This window comes from Ursus maritimus, unplaced genomic scaffold (assembly GCF_017311325.1).
Source record: "Ursus maritimus isolate PB19 unplaced genomic scaffold, ASM1731132v1 scaffold_7, whole genome shotgun sequence".
In the NCBI taxonomy this organism is placed as follows: domain Eukaryota; kingdom Metazoa; phylum Chordata; class Mammalia; order Carnivora; family Ursidae; genus Ursus; species Ursus maritimus.
In genome coordinates, this window is record NW_024426885.1 from 19,976,015 (window position 1) to 19,995,733 (window position 19,719).

The 19,719-nt window shown below is 47.1% G+C and overlaps 1 protein-coding gene across 3 annotated transcripts in view; it reads left to right on the plus strand.

Annotated features, from left to right (window-relative positions):
• Window positions 1–19,719, plus strand: part of XPNPEP1 (X-prolyl aminopeptidase 1) — a 51,458-nt gene that overhangs the window by 27,074 nt on the left and 4,665 nt on the right. For 2 of the 3 annotated variants that reach the window (XM_008684275.2, XM_040624265.1), the window contains 14 exons: window positions 1,731–1,823; window positions 2,147–2,290; window positions 3,966–4,061; window positions 6,263–6,344; window positions 7,846–8,056; window positions 9,645–9,734; window positions 10,323–10,373; window positions 11,695–11,753; window positions 11,891–11,968; window positions 13,862–13,933; window positions 15,473–15,533; window positions 17,034–17,103; window positions 18,004–18,177; window positions 18,857–18,933. In XM_008684275.2, the coding sequence (XP_008682497.2) occupies window positions 1,731–1,823; window positions 2,147–2,290; window positions 3,966–4,061; window positions 6,263–6,344; window positions 7,846–8,056; window positions 9,645–9,734; window positions 10,323–10,373; window positions 11,695–11,753; window positions 11,891–11,968; window positions 13,862–13,933; window positions 15,473–15,533; window positions 17,034–17,103; window positions 18,004–18,177; window positions 18,857–18,933 (1,358 nt within the window). The remainder of the gene's footprint in view (window positions 1–1,730; window positions 1,824–2,146; window positions 2,291–3,965; window positions 4,062–6,262; window positions 6,345–7,845; window positions 8,057–9,644; window positions 9,735–10,322; window positions 10,374–11,694; window positions 11,754–11,890; window positions 11,969–13,861; window positions 13,934–15,472; window positions 15,534–17,033; window positions 17,104–18,003; window positions 18,178–18,856; window positions 18,934–19,719) is intronic. The other variant, XM_008684280.2, reaches the window with a different exon arrangement.

Here is a 19,719-nt window from a genome sequence, read left to right on the forward strand (position 1 = left end):
ATATGTTTATACATATGTACTGGTGTCCATCTGCATTTCAAATGTGAGCAAAGATACATTTCTTTATTTTTTAGAAAAAAATAAATACAAGTAGACATCTTAATACTTTCTTCTTGCACCCCAGTGGATCATTCAGTGTACCCCTGGGGTATGGATATCTCTCTTTGGGGCCCACATCTCCAGCTGTCAACACTGGGGGTCAGAGTGTCAGAGGAGCGAATTCTGTCTGGCTGTTCTTTCACGTAGGTATGTAGTGGCCCCAGGGGATGAGTCCTCCTTCCTTCCAAGTCCCCCTCTACTTCACTGTGTCTTCCCTAAGCCCCCCTTTCCTCAGGCATTTCTCCGGTGAAGGGAAGTTCTGGTGGGTTTGGTTGGGGAGTGATTCATCCGTAGGATTTTGCCAGATATCTGTCTGCTAGGAAATAGCATGACTTCATCCTATAAAAGTCATACTAGGAGCATTAAAAGAAACTTCGTTAGTAAGTGGCTTTAGCGGTTAGGAAAAAAATAGCAAAGAATCAAATAGCAAAATAACAACTCAGTGCCAGCTTTTAGGCAGTTTTTTGGAATTGAGATTCATGAGCTCATTTCTTTATAAACCTTTGAACTTCCCGTCTGTGGTTATGTGGTTATCAGCAGTCAGTAGGGAAAACAGTAAAGATAAGTACTGTTTTAGAATATATGAACTTTCACTCCAAATATAGATCTATTTCACCAAGACATTAACTTTTTAGTAAAAATCGGATCAGTTAAGAAACATACATCCAAACGTAGAAGGTATTGGCTTAAATGGAAGAAAAACTGGAATATCAGAAATAACTTCAGTTCCTTTCTTGAAGCTTATTTGGTGCCCTGTGACTAGTGGCTTGGAAATGGGAAGGGCTTTTTGCTCTTGGGAATTGGGAAGCCAGGGAGCCATCGTAAAGACGATGGTGACGGAACCTTTGTGGCCCTCTTGTCATCTTTGGAAAGATTTCTTTGCTGCTGAGACTGGTGTTCAGCCCTCCAGTCAGGCCTGGTTCAGGGGTGGGAGCCTCCTGTCTGCCACCCTGCCTTCCAGTGCGGGGAGAGCGCCGTGGCATGTTTCCCTTACTTGGTGTGAGATGTTTGAGCGAGGTCCCCCGCTCCCCGCCTTCACCAGTCGCCACCCAAGTGCTCATCACGTGTGCAGTGGTGGTAAAGTGACCAAAGTGGAGAAGATGTTCTTCGCAACGACTCCTGTGCTGTGGTTTCAGTGATGCTCAGGAAGCCGTTTTTACCAGGAGTCGAATGAAAATCTTGCCTTTTCTTTTTTTTTGTCTTCTTACCCCTATGTGTTTTTTTTTTTTTTAATTAATTTATTTTAGAAAGAGAGAGGGAGAGCACGAGTGGGAGGGGCAGTTGGAGAGGGAGAGAGAATCTCAAGCAGACTCTGTGCTGAGCACAGAGCCCCATGTGGGGCTCGAGCCCACAACCCTGAGATCATGACCTGACCTGAACCCAAGAGTCAGACACAACCAGCTGTGCCACCCAGGTGCCCCATCATATGCTTTTAAATACGCCATCTTACCCTTCTTACAGCCTTCCAGGATTAAGGAAAATTCAGATTTTTCCAAGTGCTGCCAATCCACCTTATAGAAGGTGCTTCATAAGACCCTGTTATCATCATGTTGGTGAATTGCATCCTTCTGGGTAGGACTGTGAGCTTGGGTCCATTGGGAATTGTTTCTTACATGTTCTTCCCTCTGTAGGCCTGAAGGACACACCAACTCAGGAGGATTGGCTGGTGAGTGTACTTCCTGAAGGATCCAGGGTTGGTGTGGACCCACTGATCATTCCCACAGGTGAGTGAGCTGGAGTCCTTCCAGCGTGGGTGAGGAAGTGGATTCTCGATGATTCTCCATACTCTTTGTTTCCTTGTGGGACTTGGATCATTTGGGGGCTCAGCATGACTTGATGTCACGATAAAGGTCAAGGTGAAGGAAAGAGGCCTGGCAGAGAGGCAGGGGAAGGCTGTTGGTGGTGAAGATAACTTTTTTACAGTTACTTATCGTACACCCCCAGTGCTAGGCCACGGGAGGATCGCCTCTCAGAAGGCACTGCTGCCTGCCTCAGCTGAAGCGGCATTCGGTTCATGCATGGCTGGGCCACGTGTGTTTCTCCCCAGATTACTGGAAGAAGATGGCCAAGGTTCTGAGAAGTGCAGGCCACCACCTCATCTCTGTCAAGGAGAACCTTGTGGACAAAATCTGGACAGACCGTCCTGAGCGCCCGTGCAAGCCCCTCCTCACACTAGGCCTGGATTACACAGGTCAGAACCCTGCTGCGCCCAACAGGGCCCCCAGCCATCGTCCCCTCCACCTGTCACCCTTCTCCCCGTCCCAGTCCTCTGTACCAGAGTTGAGCTTGAGTGGATGGCAGGATCTTGCCCCAGGCTGGCACAGTGTGGCATTTGATGAAAGGAGCAGCTCTATTTGTCTCCACAGTGGCCACCTACTCGCCACTTATTTTGCATAATTTATTCTTGCCACGCTCTTCTGGGCAGACCTTTGGCCTCTGCTCGGATGGCTTTTTTACCACACTGTTGGTAACTGCTTCTCTAACATGTCTGATATGGAAACAGGGCCCGGGGGTTTCTAGGTTCCATTTCCTTTTCTTCTGCCTGCATTTGTAGGTTTACCTTCGTAAACCCTCTCCCCCGCCCAACCCTGTATCTGGTACCTTCTGCTTTAGAGGCTTTGGGTGTGGGTGGGTTTCTTTGGCCTGTGTGATAGTGGTCGGTGACGAGCGAGCAATGTGAACTGTTAGTGGGAGCTGAAAGTGAGGATTTATGGAAGGAACAGCGAGGGATGCAGAGACAGGCCAGGGAGGTGGGGCCAGGAGAGGGAGCTGTGTGGTAGAAACAGAAGAGGAGAGGTGGATGGGGGATGTCTGGAATGTAGGCAAATTGCCCAGAGGGGTCCTGGGAAGAAAGCATTACAGCCCAGACTCTTGCCAAGTTTTAAACAGCATTCCCGCGCTGATCTTCAAAGCGGTGTTGGTTGTGGGGGCAGTGCCCAGCTTGCTTTCCCTGTGACGCCCTCACCGGAGCGCGGTGCAGACTGAGGGGGACAGGTCCAGTGAGTGGCCCAGGGTCAGCTAAACATTTTCCATGAGCATGGTTTGAATTTTTTTTTTAACTGAATCAGAGGCTTGGACCTATTGCTTATAGGAGAGGGGAGAGCAAATGTTGGGGCTAAGACTTTTGTTTAGCAAACATGAGTGCCTAGGACACTGTGCCAGGTGCTGGGTGAGTATGGCAGACGGTTACTCTATTCCCAGGGGGTTGTAACCTGAGTTGTAAGTGCCTTTTCATGGCAGGTGAGGGTGGTGTTTGTGGTGGTGATGGGGTGAACTTCTCTCGGGCTACAGTTTCATCTGGAGAGCCGCAGGGAGACCCTGGCTGTGACAGGGCAAGTGTGATTTGGAAGCAGTAGTCACAGTGAGTCAGATGGCAGGGAGTTCCTAGGTCTTGGCACCAAGACACGCGTCTCTGGGCTCCAAGAACGTAAAGTGGTGGGTGATATTCCCCTGGCCTCTTAGACTGGCTGAGTTTTCTCTGCCAGGCAGTATGTTCCAGTGTTGCTGGATTAATTGTCTGTCTTCCCTTCTAGATTGTAAGCCCCGTGCGGGCAGGGGCTGGGTATCGTTCAGAGCTGGAACTGCAGTGACCAGCACAGTGCCTGGCAGATATCTGTGCCTGGGAAGTCTCGAGACTTCACAGACATTTGTTAGACTAACGGATGCATTAATTTTGTGGGTGAGGCAGTCAGGGCTCTTGAAAGCCAACAGGCTTGGACAGAGGCTTGAATCCAGGGCTCCTGTTTGCTCAAGTTAACATGCTCCCTCTAAGATGTGGTGCTGGCTAACAATGTTTGGGATGGGTTCTTTCACTTGGCTCCTGTGGGTCCCTGGAGCCAGATCGAAAGCACGTTTGTTTCTTGCAGGCATCTCCTGGAAGGACAAGGTTGCAGACCTTCGGTTGAAAATGGCTGAGAGGAACGTCGTGTGGTTTGTGGTCACTGCCCTGGATGAGATTGCATGTAAGAGCTCTGGCTTTACTGTGTGGGCGTGGCACCCAGTCTCTCCCTTGGTCCTCTGGGAATCTGTGTGTTCAGGCCAGTCAGCTTTCTGAGTGGCCAGGGAGTAAACAAAAGACTATGTCACCAAATGGGTACATGATAGACCAAATAGGATGGAGAAAGAATTATAGAGAATGCGGAGAGGAATGTGGTTTTGCCCAGAGTAGTAGTATAGCCAGGGGCTGATGTTGAATCAGTGGTAATGTCCACCTCTGGCCAGTTTCTTCAGGACTGTGACCTCTGAGGAAGGACATTTCTTCTCAACATTTTGTGTCTGTCAACATTCACGTGTCTCTCTAGCTGAAGAAGTGGCATCATAGGAGATTATTTTTTTCTCTACACTTTTCCTCTAGTTCCCTAAGTTCTTCACAGTGAGAATGTTCTAGAAATACTTCTACCTCAGAAAATTCAGGAGCTGAAAATTCTTCACCAACCTTTTTGATACAGTAGCAGTTTGTGAATCTTTATGTAACCCTTATGTAATTGTTCAGTACCGTGTCATCCCCTAGAACCCGAAGGAATCTGGTTGAACCTTCCTGTTCTGTCTTCTGTTTTCTGATTGGATTTGACCCAGGGTAACTGAGAAGAAGCACTACCTTCTCTTTTTATTTTCTCACTAGAGAAAGAGACCCTACTACACAGTGTCCTATCTTTCCAACCCCAGCCCCAAAACTTTGTCAGATACCAGTGATGCTTGACATGTGTGTCATGTATCAGTGATTGATATCCTTAATTAATTAACAACCTTGACATTAGAGCAAATAACGTATATAAAGTTAATTTCTCCCTTTGATTTTTAAGAAAACACATTCCTATTGTGGAAAACCTAGAAAATGTAGAGGAAATAAAAAGAAGAAAAAAAAATCACCCATAATTTTGTTACCCAGAGATAGTCACTGTTAGTTAATATTCTGTGCATATATAAATATTATAGCTTGATTTTTCCAATGTATCTGTATACTCTAAGCATATATAATCATAATTTAAGTAAAAACAAATATCCTATCATATGGTTATACCATAATTTACTTAGCCATTCCCCTAAGGATGACCTTTGGGTTATTTTTGATTTTTATCATGATTTTATTATGATGCTACCATCAAAATCTTAGTGCATCAAAATCTGTGTTTTGGTTTCCGATGATTTTCTTCTATTTGTGGTTGGCTTTTAGGGGTGGTATTACGGGTTAGAGGGTATGTGCATGGTAGGGCTTTGGACCCATCTTGGCCATTTACCTGCCAGAAATGTGTACGGTGGATATGAATATGCCTGTCCTGCTACACCCTCACCAGCCCCAGCTAGTGCCGTTTTTAAAAAGTGCTAGTCCGACAAGTAAAAAATGTTGCTTCATTGATTTACTGTGAGAAACCATTATTCTAAAATAGAGGCAGTGCTTTTCTCACCACGGTCGTCTTTATACTGTGTTCTTCAGGAGAGCAAGCATCAGGCAGCTGGAAGCTATGGGACCATAGGTAGCTATGCTCTCTGCTGGCCTGTGGAGTTTCTTAAACATACAAAGACCTCCCCAAACCCCCCTTGACACTGGCTGTAGGCAGTTCCTCCACTCCGATTTGGTACCACAGCCTACCCTTGGGTGGGCTCGGATTTGGGTTTCATTCATGGGCCTGAGCCCTGCTGACTCATTGCTTTTGTTCCTGTGTTGGGGAGCTCCGCCTCCACGGGGCTCCTTGACTCAGCCAGAGGGCCTTGTTTGCGCTCCCTCATCGTGGGTGGGTCTCAGTTTTTCTACCCTAGTCCTTTGCTTCAGCAGGGAGAGAGCGCTTGGCTGTTTTCCCTCACTTGGGAGTGCCAAAGGTTTTCCCTGCAGCAGGGCCAGGCCTGGCAGGTCACCACCAGGCGGACCATTTCAACTCTTTGTTTGGAGGATGATTCTCAAGTTTTTTTACTAACTTCCATTCTGTTCCCGGGACAGTGATGTGGCAGCATAAGAAACAGTTCTGGTGCCATCATTTGGCGGACATGAGCAACTGCAGCTCAAAGGTGGAAGCAGGAAGTCAGGTTTCCTGCTTTTCTGAGAGATGCCACCAAATCTTTCCACGGAAGCCTACCACGGAAGCCAAAGTGCTTCCCTCCCCCTATAATCTATCTGTTAAAATCTCAAGTCAGGCAGGTGACAGGGTCTTTTTTTTTTTTTTTTAAGGGCTGTTCAATCTCCGAGGGTCCGATGTGGAGCACAATCCGGTGTTTTTCTCCTATGCAATCATAGGATTGGAGACGATCATGTGAGTGTTTGCCCCACACCGGAAGGGCCTCCCTTCCTCACAGCTCCTCAGCTGCCCCGTCCCTCTTGCTGGTCAACCCCATCACTGCCTGAGGTCCTGCCGATGTGCTGCTTTTCCCCTGTCCTGCCTCCTCTGCCTTGCCCTTCTGGTCTTCCTAAACACGAGGTATTTTTTACATCCTGCCTTTCTCTCAATCTCCCAAATGACTTGAAATCTGTGAGAATATCTCTCGTACTAGGAGATAAAAAAAAAATAAGTACGCACGGACATCAGAACAAAACCAGAATGAGGTTAGTTCACAAAATTTCTGCCACAAGGTCTTGGTCAGGCCGCACATTTGATTCTGTTTTGTAGCAGCCAGTGCAAAGGGATTTATAGGCTCTGTTACACAGTCCTGGGTCTACAATTCAAATAAACCCAGGCATTTGGAAGGTCAGAAATGACACAGGAAAAGCCCCTCAGTTGTGCTTTGTCCAATTGCCTAGCTGTTAAAGAATTGCTTGTGGCCTTCCTGTGGTTGCTTTTCTATTTGGCTGTCACTCTTTATTCTGATAACGTTTATTAAGTTGATAGGATCTCTGTTGGGTGCTAGGACGAATGAGACAGGCTGGGTCCTGGGCTAGAGTTGGGGAGATGAGTGTCTCTTCAGGGGATTCAGGCATGTAAGTGGGCTCTAACTTGTCAGTGGGATGGGTACGGGTGTTATCAGAGGGGCCTGGCCTACACTGGAGGGTCAGAGGAGACTGACGAGTAATATTGAAGCAGAGATCAAGGGCACATGTGAGTTGGCTAGGGGAATGGGGAGCCAAAGGAATGGTGATCTAAGCAGAGGGAAGAGAATTGGCAGTAGCTCTGGGCAGCAGAGAGCACCATGCCTGCTGAGGACCTGGAGTGGTTCAGTGTGGTTGGAACGTGGAGTGTGAGGCCGGAAGGTGAGCAGGGACCACATAAAGGAAGGCCTGTGAGCCAAGTCCAGGAGCTCAGACCTTTATTCTGAGGACACGGGGGAGCTATTGAATGGATTTTTTGCAAGGAACCACATGATCAGGTTTGCAAATCATAAAAAATACTGTGGCTGTGAAACTGGGATGGCTAGGGCAGGACTGGATGCAGGGAGATCAGCTGGGAGGCTGTGGCACTAATCCAGTGGAGAGACGGTGCAGCCTGAACCTGGCTGGTGACTGGGCAGAGCTAGAGGCAAAGCTGGACAGATTTGATGGTGATACAGACTGTAGGTCCAGAGATCTCAGTGGAGGGAAGGAAGGACATCAGGGGCAGTGCCCAGGTCCTGGCTGGGGGAATGAGGTGAATGGTGATAACATACACAGGGAAAGGGTCACAACTTGGAGAGCAGGATTTGGGAAAGGAATGGGGAAGAAGGAGAAGCTGCTTGGTTTTGATTGCTAGAAGATGGAGCCCGTTGTATACTTGTGGGTCCGTGTTCCCCCCCTTGCTCACATGCCCTCCTTTCTCTGTCACTTCACCTCTCGCCCCCCTGCAGGCTCTTCATTGATGGTGACCGCATAGATGCCCCCAGTGTGAAGGAGCACCTGCTTTTTGACTTGGGTCTGGAAGCTGAATACAGAATCCAGGTGCTTCCCTACAAGTCCATCCTGAGCGAGCTCAAGGCTCTGTGTGCCAATCTCTCCCCAAGGGAGAAGGTGTGGGTCAGCGACAAGGCCAGCTATGCCGTGAGCGAGGCCATCCCCAAGGTTGGTAGCCCCACTGAGGCCCATTCAAGGCCGACCACATTCCAGCTGCCAGCCCCTTCCCAGTTCCGGCATCCTGCAGCTTTGTCTTCGAAACAGAGGTTGTTCTGGAAGATCTCTGGGACTGGCTGTTAGGTGCCCTGTCCCTGGAAGAGCCCTTTGAACTGGAGTTGTATTGAGAGTCTGAGGGCCCTTAGAATTCATGGAGTCCTCTGTGTTTTCTGGAGTGTGGCATGAGAGATGATTTTAGGCAGTGTATGTTAAAACTTAGGTTTATTTAAATGTTAATCTGTTTTAAAAGCAATTTAGTATATACTAGAAAAAACATTTTTAGCATTTGAGACCTCGAGGTTATAACAATTATTTCTTAAGACAGGGTTTAACAAACTAAATTGATTTAAAGATGGTCTAAAGAAAAGTATTAAGTAAATAAAGGTCTAGAGGGCAGGCAGCCAGGGTAAGAGCTATGTAGGTGGTATGAGGAGGCCTGAAGTCTGGAAAGCACGGTGTGCGCCCCCTTCCCACCTAATTTTACAGCTGAGGAGACTGGAGGCCCACAGGGGCTTGGGAAGTTGGGGACCTGTCGGAGGTCAAATGATAGTGATAGCCTTGCCCTTTACTGAGCCCCTGCTGGATGGTGCTAAGCAGTGCACAGCTGTCTCCTCATTTTAACTAGGGCTCAGGGCAGGACTGGAATCCAAGCCACCGTGGATATAGCCTTTTCGACTGTCCTGCCCTGGGCCTCTGGCTGCCAAGGGGATATCCAAGCCCAGGGGTATTCTCTCTTCTCCATCTTGGGAAGAGCCTAGGCCTGGTCCACTAGACCTGCCTTGCCAGTGCACCCTGCCACTCTCACACTGTGTGACCCTCAGTTACTCTGAGATTTGCTTCCTTGAGCTAAGTTAGGGGGTCATGCCTGCGTTCTCTGTTTCATGAGGGATATGCATGTGAGAACGAGGGACTAGGAGAATGGAGAGAACAAACATCTTTCAGCAGGCTCTGTGCAAGTACATGGTGGTCCTGAATCCCCCTCCTGTAACTCAGGGCTGGGTTCTAACTTGTTCTTAAATCAGAAAGGGTCTTCCCTAGCCCTTTATGATCAGACCATGAAGAGCAGGTGATGTGTGATTCCTGAGTAAGACAGAGGAAGGAGTGGGAGCCCTCTCTCATCAGTCATGTGTGTCCTCAGACAATGGGAAAGGCCTCCTTTGTGCAGCAAGAAAGGAGTTATTCGGTCAAGCTTTGATCATTAGGGAACTCTGACCATGACCATGGAGGCTTGAAAAGCAGTATCTTCCTGATGGCCAGCAGCCAGCAGTGTCAAAGAGCTGAGGATGCAGGGGATAGAAGAGAAATACCCTGTTTGATGTACTTTATCGTTTTGGAAGAGCTCAAGCCCCTTTCATCATGCTCAGAGTCATCAGCCACAAGGGGCAGGCCTTCGATCCCCAGGCACAGCTAGGTGGGTCCTGAGGGGGAGCTCTTCAGGTGATTTGTCTGAAGTGTGATGTGCCGGCTGAAGAGGTGATTGCCTTGGTCTTGGGTGCGTGGAGCCAGGCTCGACTTCCCATACTGCTGCTTTTGCCCTTAGGATCATCGATGCTGTATGCCTTACACCCCCATCTGCATCGCCAAAGCTGTGAAGAATTCTGCCGAATCAGAAGGCATGAGGCGAGCTCACGTGAGTAAAGCAGCCTGTGCAGAGGAGGGGGTGTGTGGTGGTCTGAAGGCCCAGTCCCTCACCTGCTGGGTGGCTTTGAGCCTGGCACAAGGTCAGAAATTCTTTGAGCTTCTGGCGTTAAGGAGAGAATGAAATAAAATACTCAGTGGGCTCGATCTTTACAAGGTATAGCGTATAGCACAAAAGGAAGTGATGATGATGATGGTGATGCTTCTTAAATGGCCCAGAGTATGTTCCAAGGGCAGCGGTGGGTCTAGAAAGATACAAGGCCCACAGATGGCTTTTGCCAGTGGCTTGCCTTTCCTGCCTCTGGAGGGCGGGAGTGAACCTGGTGAGGGATTAGCCCCTGCTCTCCGGGGGCCCTTTCCCGGTTGTGCCAGAGCTGCGGAGCAGCTGAGGAGCCCTCTCCCTGCTGGTGGGTATTGCCGCAGACGTGTTTACAGGACGCGCCTGCGTGGAAAGCCCCGATTGCTGGTGGTTATGCCCTGTGGGTCCAGCCTTCTCAGTCCCGCGTTGGGGCTGGGCTCTGAATCCACCCAGCTGATTTTCAGTAATAACTTTTAAAAAATGTCTCTGTTGTTTGCACAGATTAAAGATGCTGTTGCCCTCTGTGAACTCTTTAACTGGCTGGAGAAAGAGGTTGGTTCTTAGTCTTTGTTTAACACGTGGATGTCGATTATTCAGAAACTCAACATGTGATTCTAACTGTGGCCCCCTCCGTGCTCTGGTGACCATGAGGTCCAAGGTCTTGATCTAATTTTAGGACTCTCTCTTGGTAGTTCTTTCGGGAAATCTGGTGTGTATTTAAAATTTTTTGATTATAGAAAATAGTAACACAGATGAAGAATTTCCTTAAGTGAGAGGATCCTTTTTGGATCAAGGTCTTGTCTTGTAATTAAGTGGAATTTCATTATAAGGAAAAATGGCTCATAACAATAATTATCAGCAAACTGATTGTATTAAGAGAAAAAGATCTTTGTGTACATTTTGGACTTCAGTTTAAGATGTAACACTTTTGACAGTAAATTGACTCTGGCCATTAGTTTCTTGCCTTTTCATTCCTTAATGGTTGACAGCAGGGGATTTCTTTGTGCTGTTATTAAACAATCTCATGTTCCCTTAAATATTATATAAACAACTCTTTAAAAATAGCTTAAATTGGAAAAAGGATATCACCCTTACTCCCACCTATGTAACTAGTTTATTCCCTCTGGCTGTTGTTCTTCTGTGTAAATCATTTTTACATGTCTCTTAATGTATAGAAGTGATTTTGTATTTTATTTTATTCACTTAGTACCATAGTGTGAGCCTTCTCCACGTGCTTTGAGGCCTTTAAAAAAGGATCCAAATTGTAAAAGCGTTGTGTGGTGACAGATGGTAGCTACACTTGGGGTGAGCACAGCGTAACAGAGAGATGCTGACTCACTGTGTCGTGTCAGCTCTACTCGCATTAAAAAAACCCCAAAAACAGAAAAAATGGATCCAAGTAGAGAGGTTGCATTTAGTGGCTACACCGATTTTCCATTCCTCTTATTTTCAAGTGTTTAGATCATTTTTTAATTTTTTTTTTGCTATTATCAATCACCTTGTAATAATATCTTTGCATTTGTCTTTTTTATTTATTTAGGATGACTTTCTTAGGATGATATCCTAGCAGGCGATGCTTTTGAATTTTTAAACTTAGATGGATTAAGTTTGGGGGAGGTTTTAGGATATAACACTGAGAGAAATAGTTGAGTGAAAAATTGAAAGGATAGAAGTCCTTCTACCTTAGATAGCTTTGATGAGAGTCTTTGTATAGTCCCTCCGTGTTAAAGATGAGACATCAGCTGTGTCCTGTAGGTGGGACAGTTGGGACGTGGGAAGTGAGGAAAAAATCAGCATTTAATGCATCCCCTTTAACTTGTATGAAGCCCAGGAATTTTTGACCCTAGATGATTTAGAAGCAACTCCTTTGCAGGTGCCCAAAGGTGGTGTGTCAGAGATCTCAGCTGCTGACAAAGCCGAGGAATTTCGCAGGTGAGGATCCATGTGTGGGGGGGGCCCTGAAGCTTGTGGTCGTTTCTTTGGCGAGTTAGATGAGGCTGAGAGGGCCCTGATTCTTGGCACAATCAAATCCTTTAAGCCGCCCTGCTTTCTGTGTCTTTCTGTTCTAGGCAACAGGCTGACTTTGTGGACCTGAGCTTCCCAACGATTTCCAGTACGGGACCCAATGGCGCCATCATTCACTACGCGTAAGGCATGCGGAGGAGCACGCTGCCTGGCTTTGCTGCTGCTTCTGCACAGGAGCCTGAGCAGGGGAGAGCCATTATTTTACCAGAGGCCCCAGTGCCCACCTCCATGTGTCTTTTGAGACTGTTCTTAGATGGGAAATGAGGACTTGTTTTCTCTCATTTCCTCTGCATCTCCAAGTCTCTGCCTTTTGGGAGCCTCCTCTTAGGCTCAGGTGTATGGCGTTGACCTTCTCTGTGAGGTAGTCAGATGGGTTGTCCCCCTCTTTCTTTTCTGAGGCAACAGAAGCTGTATTCATAGCTCTTGATCATGGTGGTCAGATTACTTTAGTGTTTGTCTTTCCTGATAATGGCAGCCTTCTTGATGCATGAGTCCAAAACATCTTGTGAGCGCCATCGCCTCCATACTGAGAAGCTTAGCACTCGACGAGCATCCCGTTGTGGTGAGGGAGGTAATTAGCACCCTTTCTTCCCTCCTTGCGGGCTTGAAGCTGGGCGCCTAACCTGTGAGGAGTTTCAGCAGATGACCTCCAAGCGCCTGCGGACTCACAGAGCGGAGCATTCCCTGTGCTGTGAGGTAGAAGGGGCACTGATAAGTTTAGGACTGATCTGCCTGTGGACTCGGTGGGAAACGGAACTTGACTTGGTCATTGGGCTCCAGCTTCAGATTTGCGCAGTCGAATGGTTTTGCCTTGTGTTGGGCATTTTGAGTTCTTTGCTCCGTGTCTATGATGTACACAATTAGTGGAGGAATACTTGGTGTCTCTCACTGTGCTGTACCGAGGCAGATATCCTCCCTCCCCCCCAATTTTAATAATTGCTTTTAGAGCGTTTAGTCTTGGGGCACATTTTGAAGCCGTGTGTGGGAGACAGTCACAGATGTGATTGTGCAGTTCTCTCCTATTAATGCTTCTGTTCCAAAATTAAAATATAAAAAGGACTTCAGTTTTTGTCTTATGTTTAATTCAGGTGGTGACTTTTTTGGCTGGATACTATCCTAGAATTTTGCATGTAATTAATACATTAAAAAATTTCAGATCAAGGAGGGAGAAGTCTGCTTCTACTTTGGCATTTTTTTTGCTGTGGGCTGTTGGAAGCCTGTTGAGAAGAGGGCCTGGAGCTGGTTCCAGTCATTTGGCTGGAGTGACCACTGATGCCCTTAGTGCCAAAGAGAGGGGGTGGTGCCTGGAAATGAAGGAGTCCCTCTCTGAGCTGTAGGGTAGAGACTTGGAATGCCTTTACTCTTTCTAGCATTTCCCAGTGCATTTGTACTGTCTGGAAATGGCATGGGGAAATCAGATCACTTTTTAAAAATACTTCATGTTCATTTAAAAAAAGTGCTATGGCATAAGAACATTGTGATTCACTCCTTTTCCTAATAAAAATCCCTTTAATTTTTCTCCCAAATTGAGACATTTACCTCCTGTCTGTCTGGTGGTCTGGGAAGCACATGGGGAGGCCCCTGACATGGTCGCTGAGGCCGGGTCCTGGGACCCCCACAACCAGAGACAAGTGACTCCTGGCTGCTTGTATTCCCAGTTCTCAGGACTCTAGCTTTGTCCTCTTGCATCTAATGATTATTATTTTTGTAAATTTTACAACTCTTTCATGAACCTGTTTTGTTTCAGACACAGATGGGATATAGATGTGAAGAAATATGTTATTCTTCCTTCTCTTGAGCCCTTTATCCAGTTGGAGAGATAGGTTGACTTGGGTCTTTGAGTAGTTCTAGAAGATTAATTATTTGGAATAATTAATTTAGTGGGTAACTTTTAAATTTGACATAATTTCAGACCTATATAAGTTGCAAGAATAGTATGAAGAACTCTTAGATGTCTCCTCGCAGATTCGGCAAGTACATTTGTGGAATAATTAATTTTTCATTAACTTTCTTAGGCCGGTCCCTGAGACGAATAGGACGTTGTCGCTAGATGAGGTGTACCTGATTGACTCGGGAGCCCAGTACAAGTAAGTGAACTAGGGCCGCCGTAGAACTGGATGGTGTTGGGTCAAAAAAGTTGAATAGGGGGCAAGCCAGGCTCCAGCTGAATCTCACTCTGGGAATTTCACTCTGCGCCAGTCCCTAATGGAATCGTTCTCATGTCTTGTCCTTTTTTTCACCCCTGCTTGAAGTTGTCTGGTGGTGACTCTTCCCACAAAAGACTGTTTGATAGAAATGTTTAGTTCTTGGCCGGAAGTTGTTAAATACTAAATAAATAACTGAAAGCAAGCTTTCAAAACCACTGGAAAGACTTCTGCCCTAGCTCATAAACTGCCTGCTAGCTCTCTGGGCCTGCAGCGGCCTCATGGCTTTGGGAAGTGGGGGAGTAATTTTAAATGAGTAAACGAGAAACTAGGGTTGCCCTTGAATTTCTGAATTTCCATCTTCATGTCTCGCTGCTTTCATATTCATCCTCTAGAAAGTTTCTCAGAGGAGAACCCAAGATTTGGCTGGGTCTCGATGTGGAACCCATGAGAAGGAGCTGGAAGAGGTGTGGTCTGCATTAAGAGCACGAGCAGTTTTAATGTTCCATTCCCACTACAGTTAGGACTGTGGCTGATGGAGAGACTGCTTATTTTTTTTATTATTTAAAGACTTTATTTTATTTTAGGGAGAGATAGAGAGCAGGGGGAAGGACAGAGGGAGAGGGAGGGGGAAAGAATCTCAAGCAGACTCCACGCTTGAGAGCCTGACGCAGGGCTCTACCCGATGACCCTGAGATCATGACCTGAGCCAAAGCTAAGAGTTGGATGCCTCACTGACTGAGCCACCCAGGCGCCCGTGGAGAGCCTGGTTATTAAGTGGGTTCCGCCACATAGGTGGAAACCACAGCCTAGCCTTGGGACATGTGGGTTGGTGTTCATAATAACAGCTTAGAGTTCAGGGTGTTGAGTTGGGTATTGGTGCCAGTTTTGTTTCACGTCTAAATTTTAGCAGGATTCCAGAAGCTGCCCTTTTTATGTCAGGGGTATGGATTAGTGCATTCTAAGAGATGTCTTTGGGTAATTGTAGGGTCCAGTCCTTTGCTGTTCTGATGGGAGGAATTGGAGGTTGGTCCTTTTTTGATAGAAGCAGGCTCCTACTTGCTCCTATTTCCTTTGTCCTCCCCTCTCTCATTTATAACCCTATGATAGTGTTGCCCATGAAACAGTCCTCACATTGTAGACCAAGAGAGTGTATGTCAGGGCCTGTCCACTCTTAACTACCTCAGGCCATTGTTCTTTCATACTTTGTCTCATGTATGTATGTATTTATTTATTTATTTAGAAAAAGATTTATTTATTTATTTTCGAGCACGAGCAGGAGGGCCAGAGGGAGAGGGAGAGAGAATCTCAAGCAGATTCCGTGCTGAGCACTGAGCCCGACATGGGGCTTGTTCTCACGACCCTGAGATCATGACCTAATTCAAAACCAAGAGTCAGATGCCTAACTGACTGTGCCACCTAGGTGCCCCTGAGCCAAAGCTTATTTTGAGTGAAAACTAATTAGTCCTTTCTTTTGGAAAGGGATGGGACGACAGATGTGACACGGACCATGCATTTTGGGACCCCTACGGCCTATGAGAAGGTAAGGTGGGGCAGAAAACTGGAAAGCCCTCTCTGCTTTCTTAAGAACAGCATTGCTCTTATGAAAGGAATTGTATAATGAAGGAAAATTTATATGTGGGATAGTACAACAGCTCATTACTGTGGAGTCAGGCTTATCTGCTTTATGAAGTCCATTTAATTAATAACTGGAGGAATTTTAAAAGCATTCTGTCTGCTAAGGTCACAGCAACTCAGATTCAAGTTTAAACAGTGTCAGTATTCTCTTGAATCAGGAAATCTCTTTGGGGATGGGAGTGGGGTAGTGAAATATATACCTTTTACAAACGGTGTCTAGATTTGATTCTGAAAGCCATCCCCCCTTCTTTTTTCAAGTTCAGCATTTCCATTTATAGGCTTAGCTCAGGAAGCCTCTAAAATGGTATACACTGCTCAGTTTCTGGTCTGTCTGGCACGGAGAGGAGGAGATGGTGAGGTGGGAGCCTAGAGGCTGGACTTCAGGTCTTCTCTGCTGTTTGCTCGCTCTGTGACCTGGAGTAAAGCACTTAGACACAACCATAAAAATGGGGATAAGAGTACCTGCCTCCAAGGCTGGTTCTAAAGGTTCCACAACCCTTGCAAGTTCCTGGATCAGTCATTACCCAGCATAGTGACTGTGTAGTGACTCAACTATTGGTTGAGTCTCTGAGTGAATCTCTTTTTCTGCAAGCTCCTGCAGGAAGTTTGTCCAAGGAAGAGAGTTTTACACAGTGCAGCAGAGCAGATTTCGTAGTTTTAGGCCTGTGCCTCATCTGTTCGAAGGCACGAGCACCTTAGAAGAATCTGACCTCGGCTCCATATACCTTTGGCGTGTCTCTTCTTGTGCTGGATAGAGAGCTCCAGACCAGATCGAAGAGCGTGGGTTTAGTCTTGGCTCTGCACCGCATCAGCAAGCCACTAACCTTCCAAGCAACACTTTTCTTATCACGGCAGTAGGGGTCGCCCCCGAGTTAACATTGGAAAGGGGCGCAGATGTTGATGCATGACTGCCTGACTTCAAGGCCAGATGCTGCCACTTATGAACGACACCACCGAGCAGGCTAGTTTATCTCTCTGTCAAGTGAGGACGACAGCAGCATCTCCAGCATCAAGTGTGGGATTAAGTGTTCAGTGCTTAGTTCCATGCCCGGCACAGAGGAGTAGCTCGGTAGATGTTAGCTAGCGTCATCAGTAGTTTTATGACGTTTGCTCGTCTTTCTCAGGTTCAGATAAGAGTGTGTCAGAATGTTCATTACAAGGGAAGGAATGGTGGGGTCATCTCTCTGACAGTTCTCTTTTAACTAAATTTAATTTTAAGATTTTCTAGAAAATTGGTCCTGTGGCCAACCTTTTTTTTTCCACCAGAGTTTTTTCTTTTTATTCTGATTTTTTCTGTGGTATTGCTAAAAACCTTCAGAAGCGAGGTTTTCTGAGCTGCCGTAAAACTCCGGGACTGAAGCATCTGTCCTCATTCTGCAACGTGCCCCTGGGTTTTCTTTGGCAGGAATGCTTCACATATGTCCTCAAGGGCCACATAGCTGTGAGTGCAGCCGTTTTCCCGACTGGAACCAAAGGTAGGTGGTTCCTTCTGTCATATGGCAGGCTTCTTCTTGTTCAGGCGCCAAATGTGTCTCAATTTGAGTGGAAGAACATGTCTTTTGTTTCATGTCCGCCCTGGCCCCTTCAGGCCCAGCCAGGGCAAGTGCTGCATGGAGTGAATCTCTTAGACCCACTCACTGAGCTCAGCGGGCCTCCCAGGGAGCCAAGCTTTGGTTTGGGCTTGACGTCAGCCGTGTACCTCTCTGCTGACCACCGAAGGTGTCAGATGATGCAGGCAGGTGGCTTCCAGGAGAGGGCGGCCAGGACACGAAGGCCTCCGGGCCCAAGTGGAAGTTGGTTGATGCAGCCTCCTGTCTGTCCTGCTGTGTTGGGCCAGTGCCTCCTTTTGGGATCCGTGTCGGGATTTTTTTTACTGGGAACCTGACTTCGGATATATACCAGTCTGCTTGAGAACTGATGGATGGGGCATTGGACGAGGCGTTGACAAGACCTGGGCCTTGAATCTGCTTAGATGGGGTCTGAGATCATCTCCCTGGGCATCTGTTTCCTCGCAGTCTGGTTAGAGTCTCATCTTTGAAATTCTGAAACCGCAGGGTCCCAGAGCTGGGAAGGCAACATCCGCATCGTGCACACCCTTCGCTGCTGCAGGCGTCCGGCCCCTTTACTGGCCTCCAGGACAGACAATCCTCCAGCTTCAGACTGAGCTCTGGCCGGCTGGGGACTGGCTGTCTTGGGATCTCTGATTGTTCGTTCTTTCTTGTGCTGGGTTGAAATCAGAACCCTCCAGTAACTTTTACATGCTGGTTGCTGTTTCACTTTCTGGAGCGAAACATAATAAATCTAATCTCTAAAGTGCTTGCAAATTGAAAAGCACTGGACAAATATCATCAAGTGGTTCTTTATGTGTCTTTCAGGACACCTTCTTGACTCGTTCGCCCGCTCAGCTTTATGGGATTCTGGCCTGGATTACCTGCACGGAACAGGACACGGTGTTGGGTCTTTCCTGAATGTTCACGAGGGTCCTTGTGGCATCAGTTATAAAACCTTCTCTGATGAGCCCTTGGAGGCAGGCATGATTGTCACTGATGGTGAGTGTCCCTCACATTCGGGGTGCGTGGGTCTTCGGGCCTGTTGGGGGGCTCTCTGTTGTTTCTTATCTTCTGATTATCTTAAAGTAAATTGGATATAATTCCCCCCTCTTGTCACCTTGAATTAAATAAGAACAACAACTTTTTATGATTATAAAAGTGATACGTGTTCAATTTAGAAAAGGTGAGGCTGTGGGACAGCGTCCAACCACCCAGGGGAAACATTGCTTCATATTTTGATGTATTAGCTTTTGGTCTTTTATCTACGTTTATATCTTTTTCCCTAATCATTCAGATTATACTGGATGTATTGTTTGTATTCAGCTTTCTTACTTAATGTACTTCCTTTTCCCATGTTGTTACCAGATCTGTGTGCATATATTTTAATGCCTGCATCGTTATGTCTTAGGAATATGCCCTGTGACTGACTTGGTGGACCCTCTGTTATTGTACCCCTGACCCTGGCGCAGTTTTCAGGGACTTTAGAACCTTTCTGTCTGTTCCTTGAGTACCTGTTGGAAGTGGCGGTGTGGGAGGAGGGGGCATCTCTGGGCTCTTTCCCCTTGGACTGAGTGGGCTGTTGACCTGCTTCTCGTCTGTCATCCCAGGAGGGAGCACTTCCCTGTGTGTCCGTGTTCATCACAGGCTGCTTCTTATTTCTGGGTTTGATTTCTTTCAGAGCCAGGGTATTATGAAGATGGGGCTTTTGGAATTCGCATTGAAAATGTTGTCCTGGTGGTTCCTGTGAAGACCAAGGTAAGTAATTGTGTATTTATTTATTTTTAAATTTTCCTTATTTCTTAATGAAGGAAGATGAAGATGTTTGTCTTTGGAGCCAAGAGTGTGCCGTTCTGGAGCCAAAATGGAGCTTCCTTCCCCTGATATCAGGGAGTCTCCTAGAAATCACTCTTCTCTGCAGAAGCCAGAAAGAAAATCCTTTTTTTTGTTAAAGATTTTATTTATTTATTTAACAGAGAGAGAGACAGCCAGCGAGAGAGGGAACACAGGCGGGGGAAGTGGGAGAGGAAGAAGCAGGCTCATAGTGGAGGAGCCTGATGTGGGGCTCGATCCCAGGACTCTGGGATCACGCCCTGAGCTGGAGGCAGACGCTTAACGACTGAACCACCCAGACGCCCCAGAAAGAAAATCCTTAATGAACTGGGACCCGGAACTGGAATTCCTGGGCCCCAGGCAGGCCCCTGCCTGATGGGATTTGGAGCTCTGAGTTTACTAGAGGCAGCTCCTTGTCTTGATGCTTCCTCTACTGGGGGCAGGTGCTGGGGTGGGGGAGGTGCTTGTTTAAAGGCCCCTCCCAGACCCGGGGCAGGGTCTGAAAACTGTATTTTCAACAAATACGTCAGATGATTTTTATCGGGTAAAGCTGAGGAGCCCTCAGTTACACCCTGGGTCAGGCCCCACAGGCTGGCGGTTAGAGAGGTCTGTTGCCATCCAGAAGACAGGCGCTTCACCTTCTCCCCATCGCTGTTATCAAGAGGTAGCAGGGCTGTAGGTGCTCGGCTTTTCAAGACCCGTTTGCTCCTC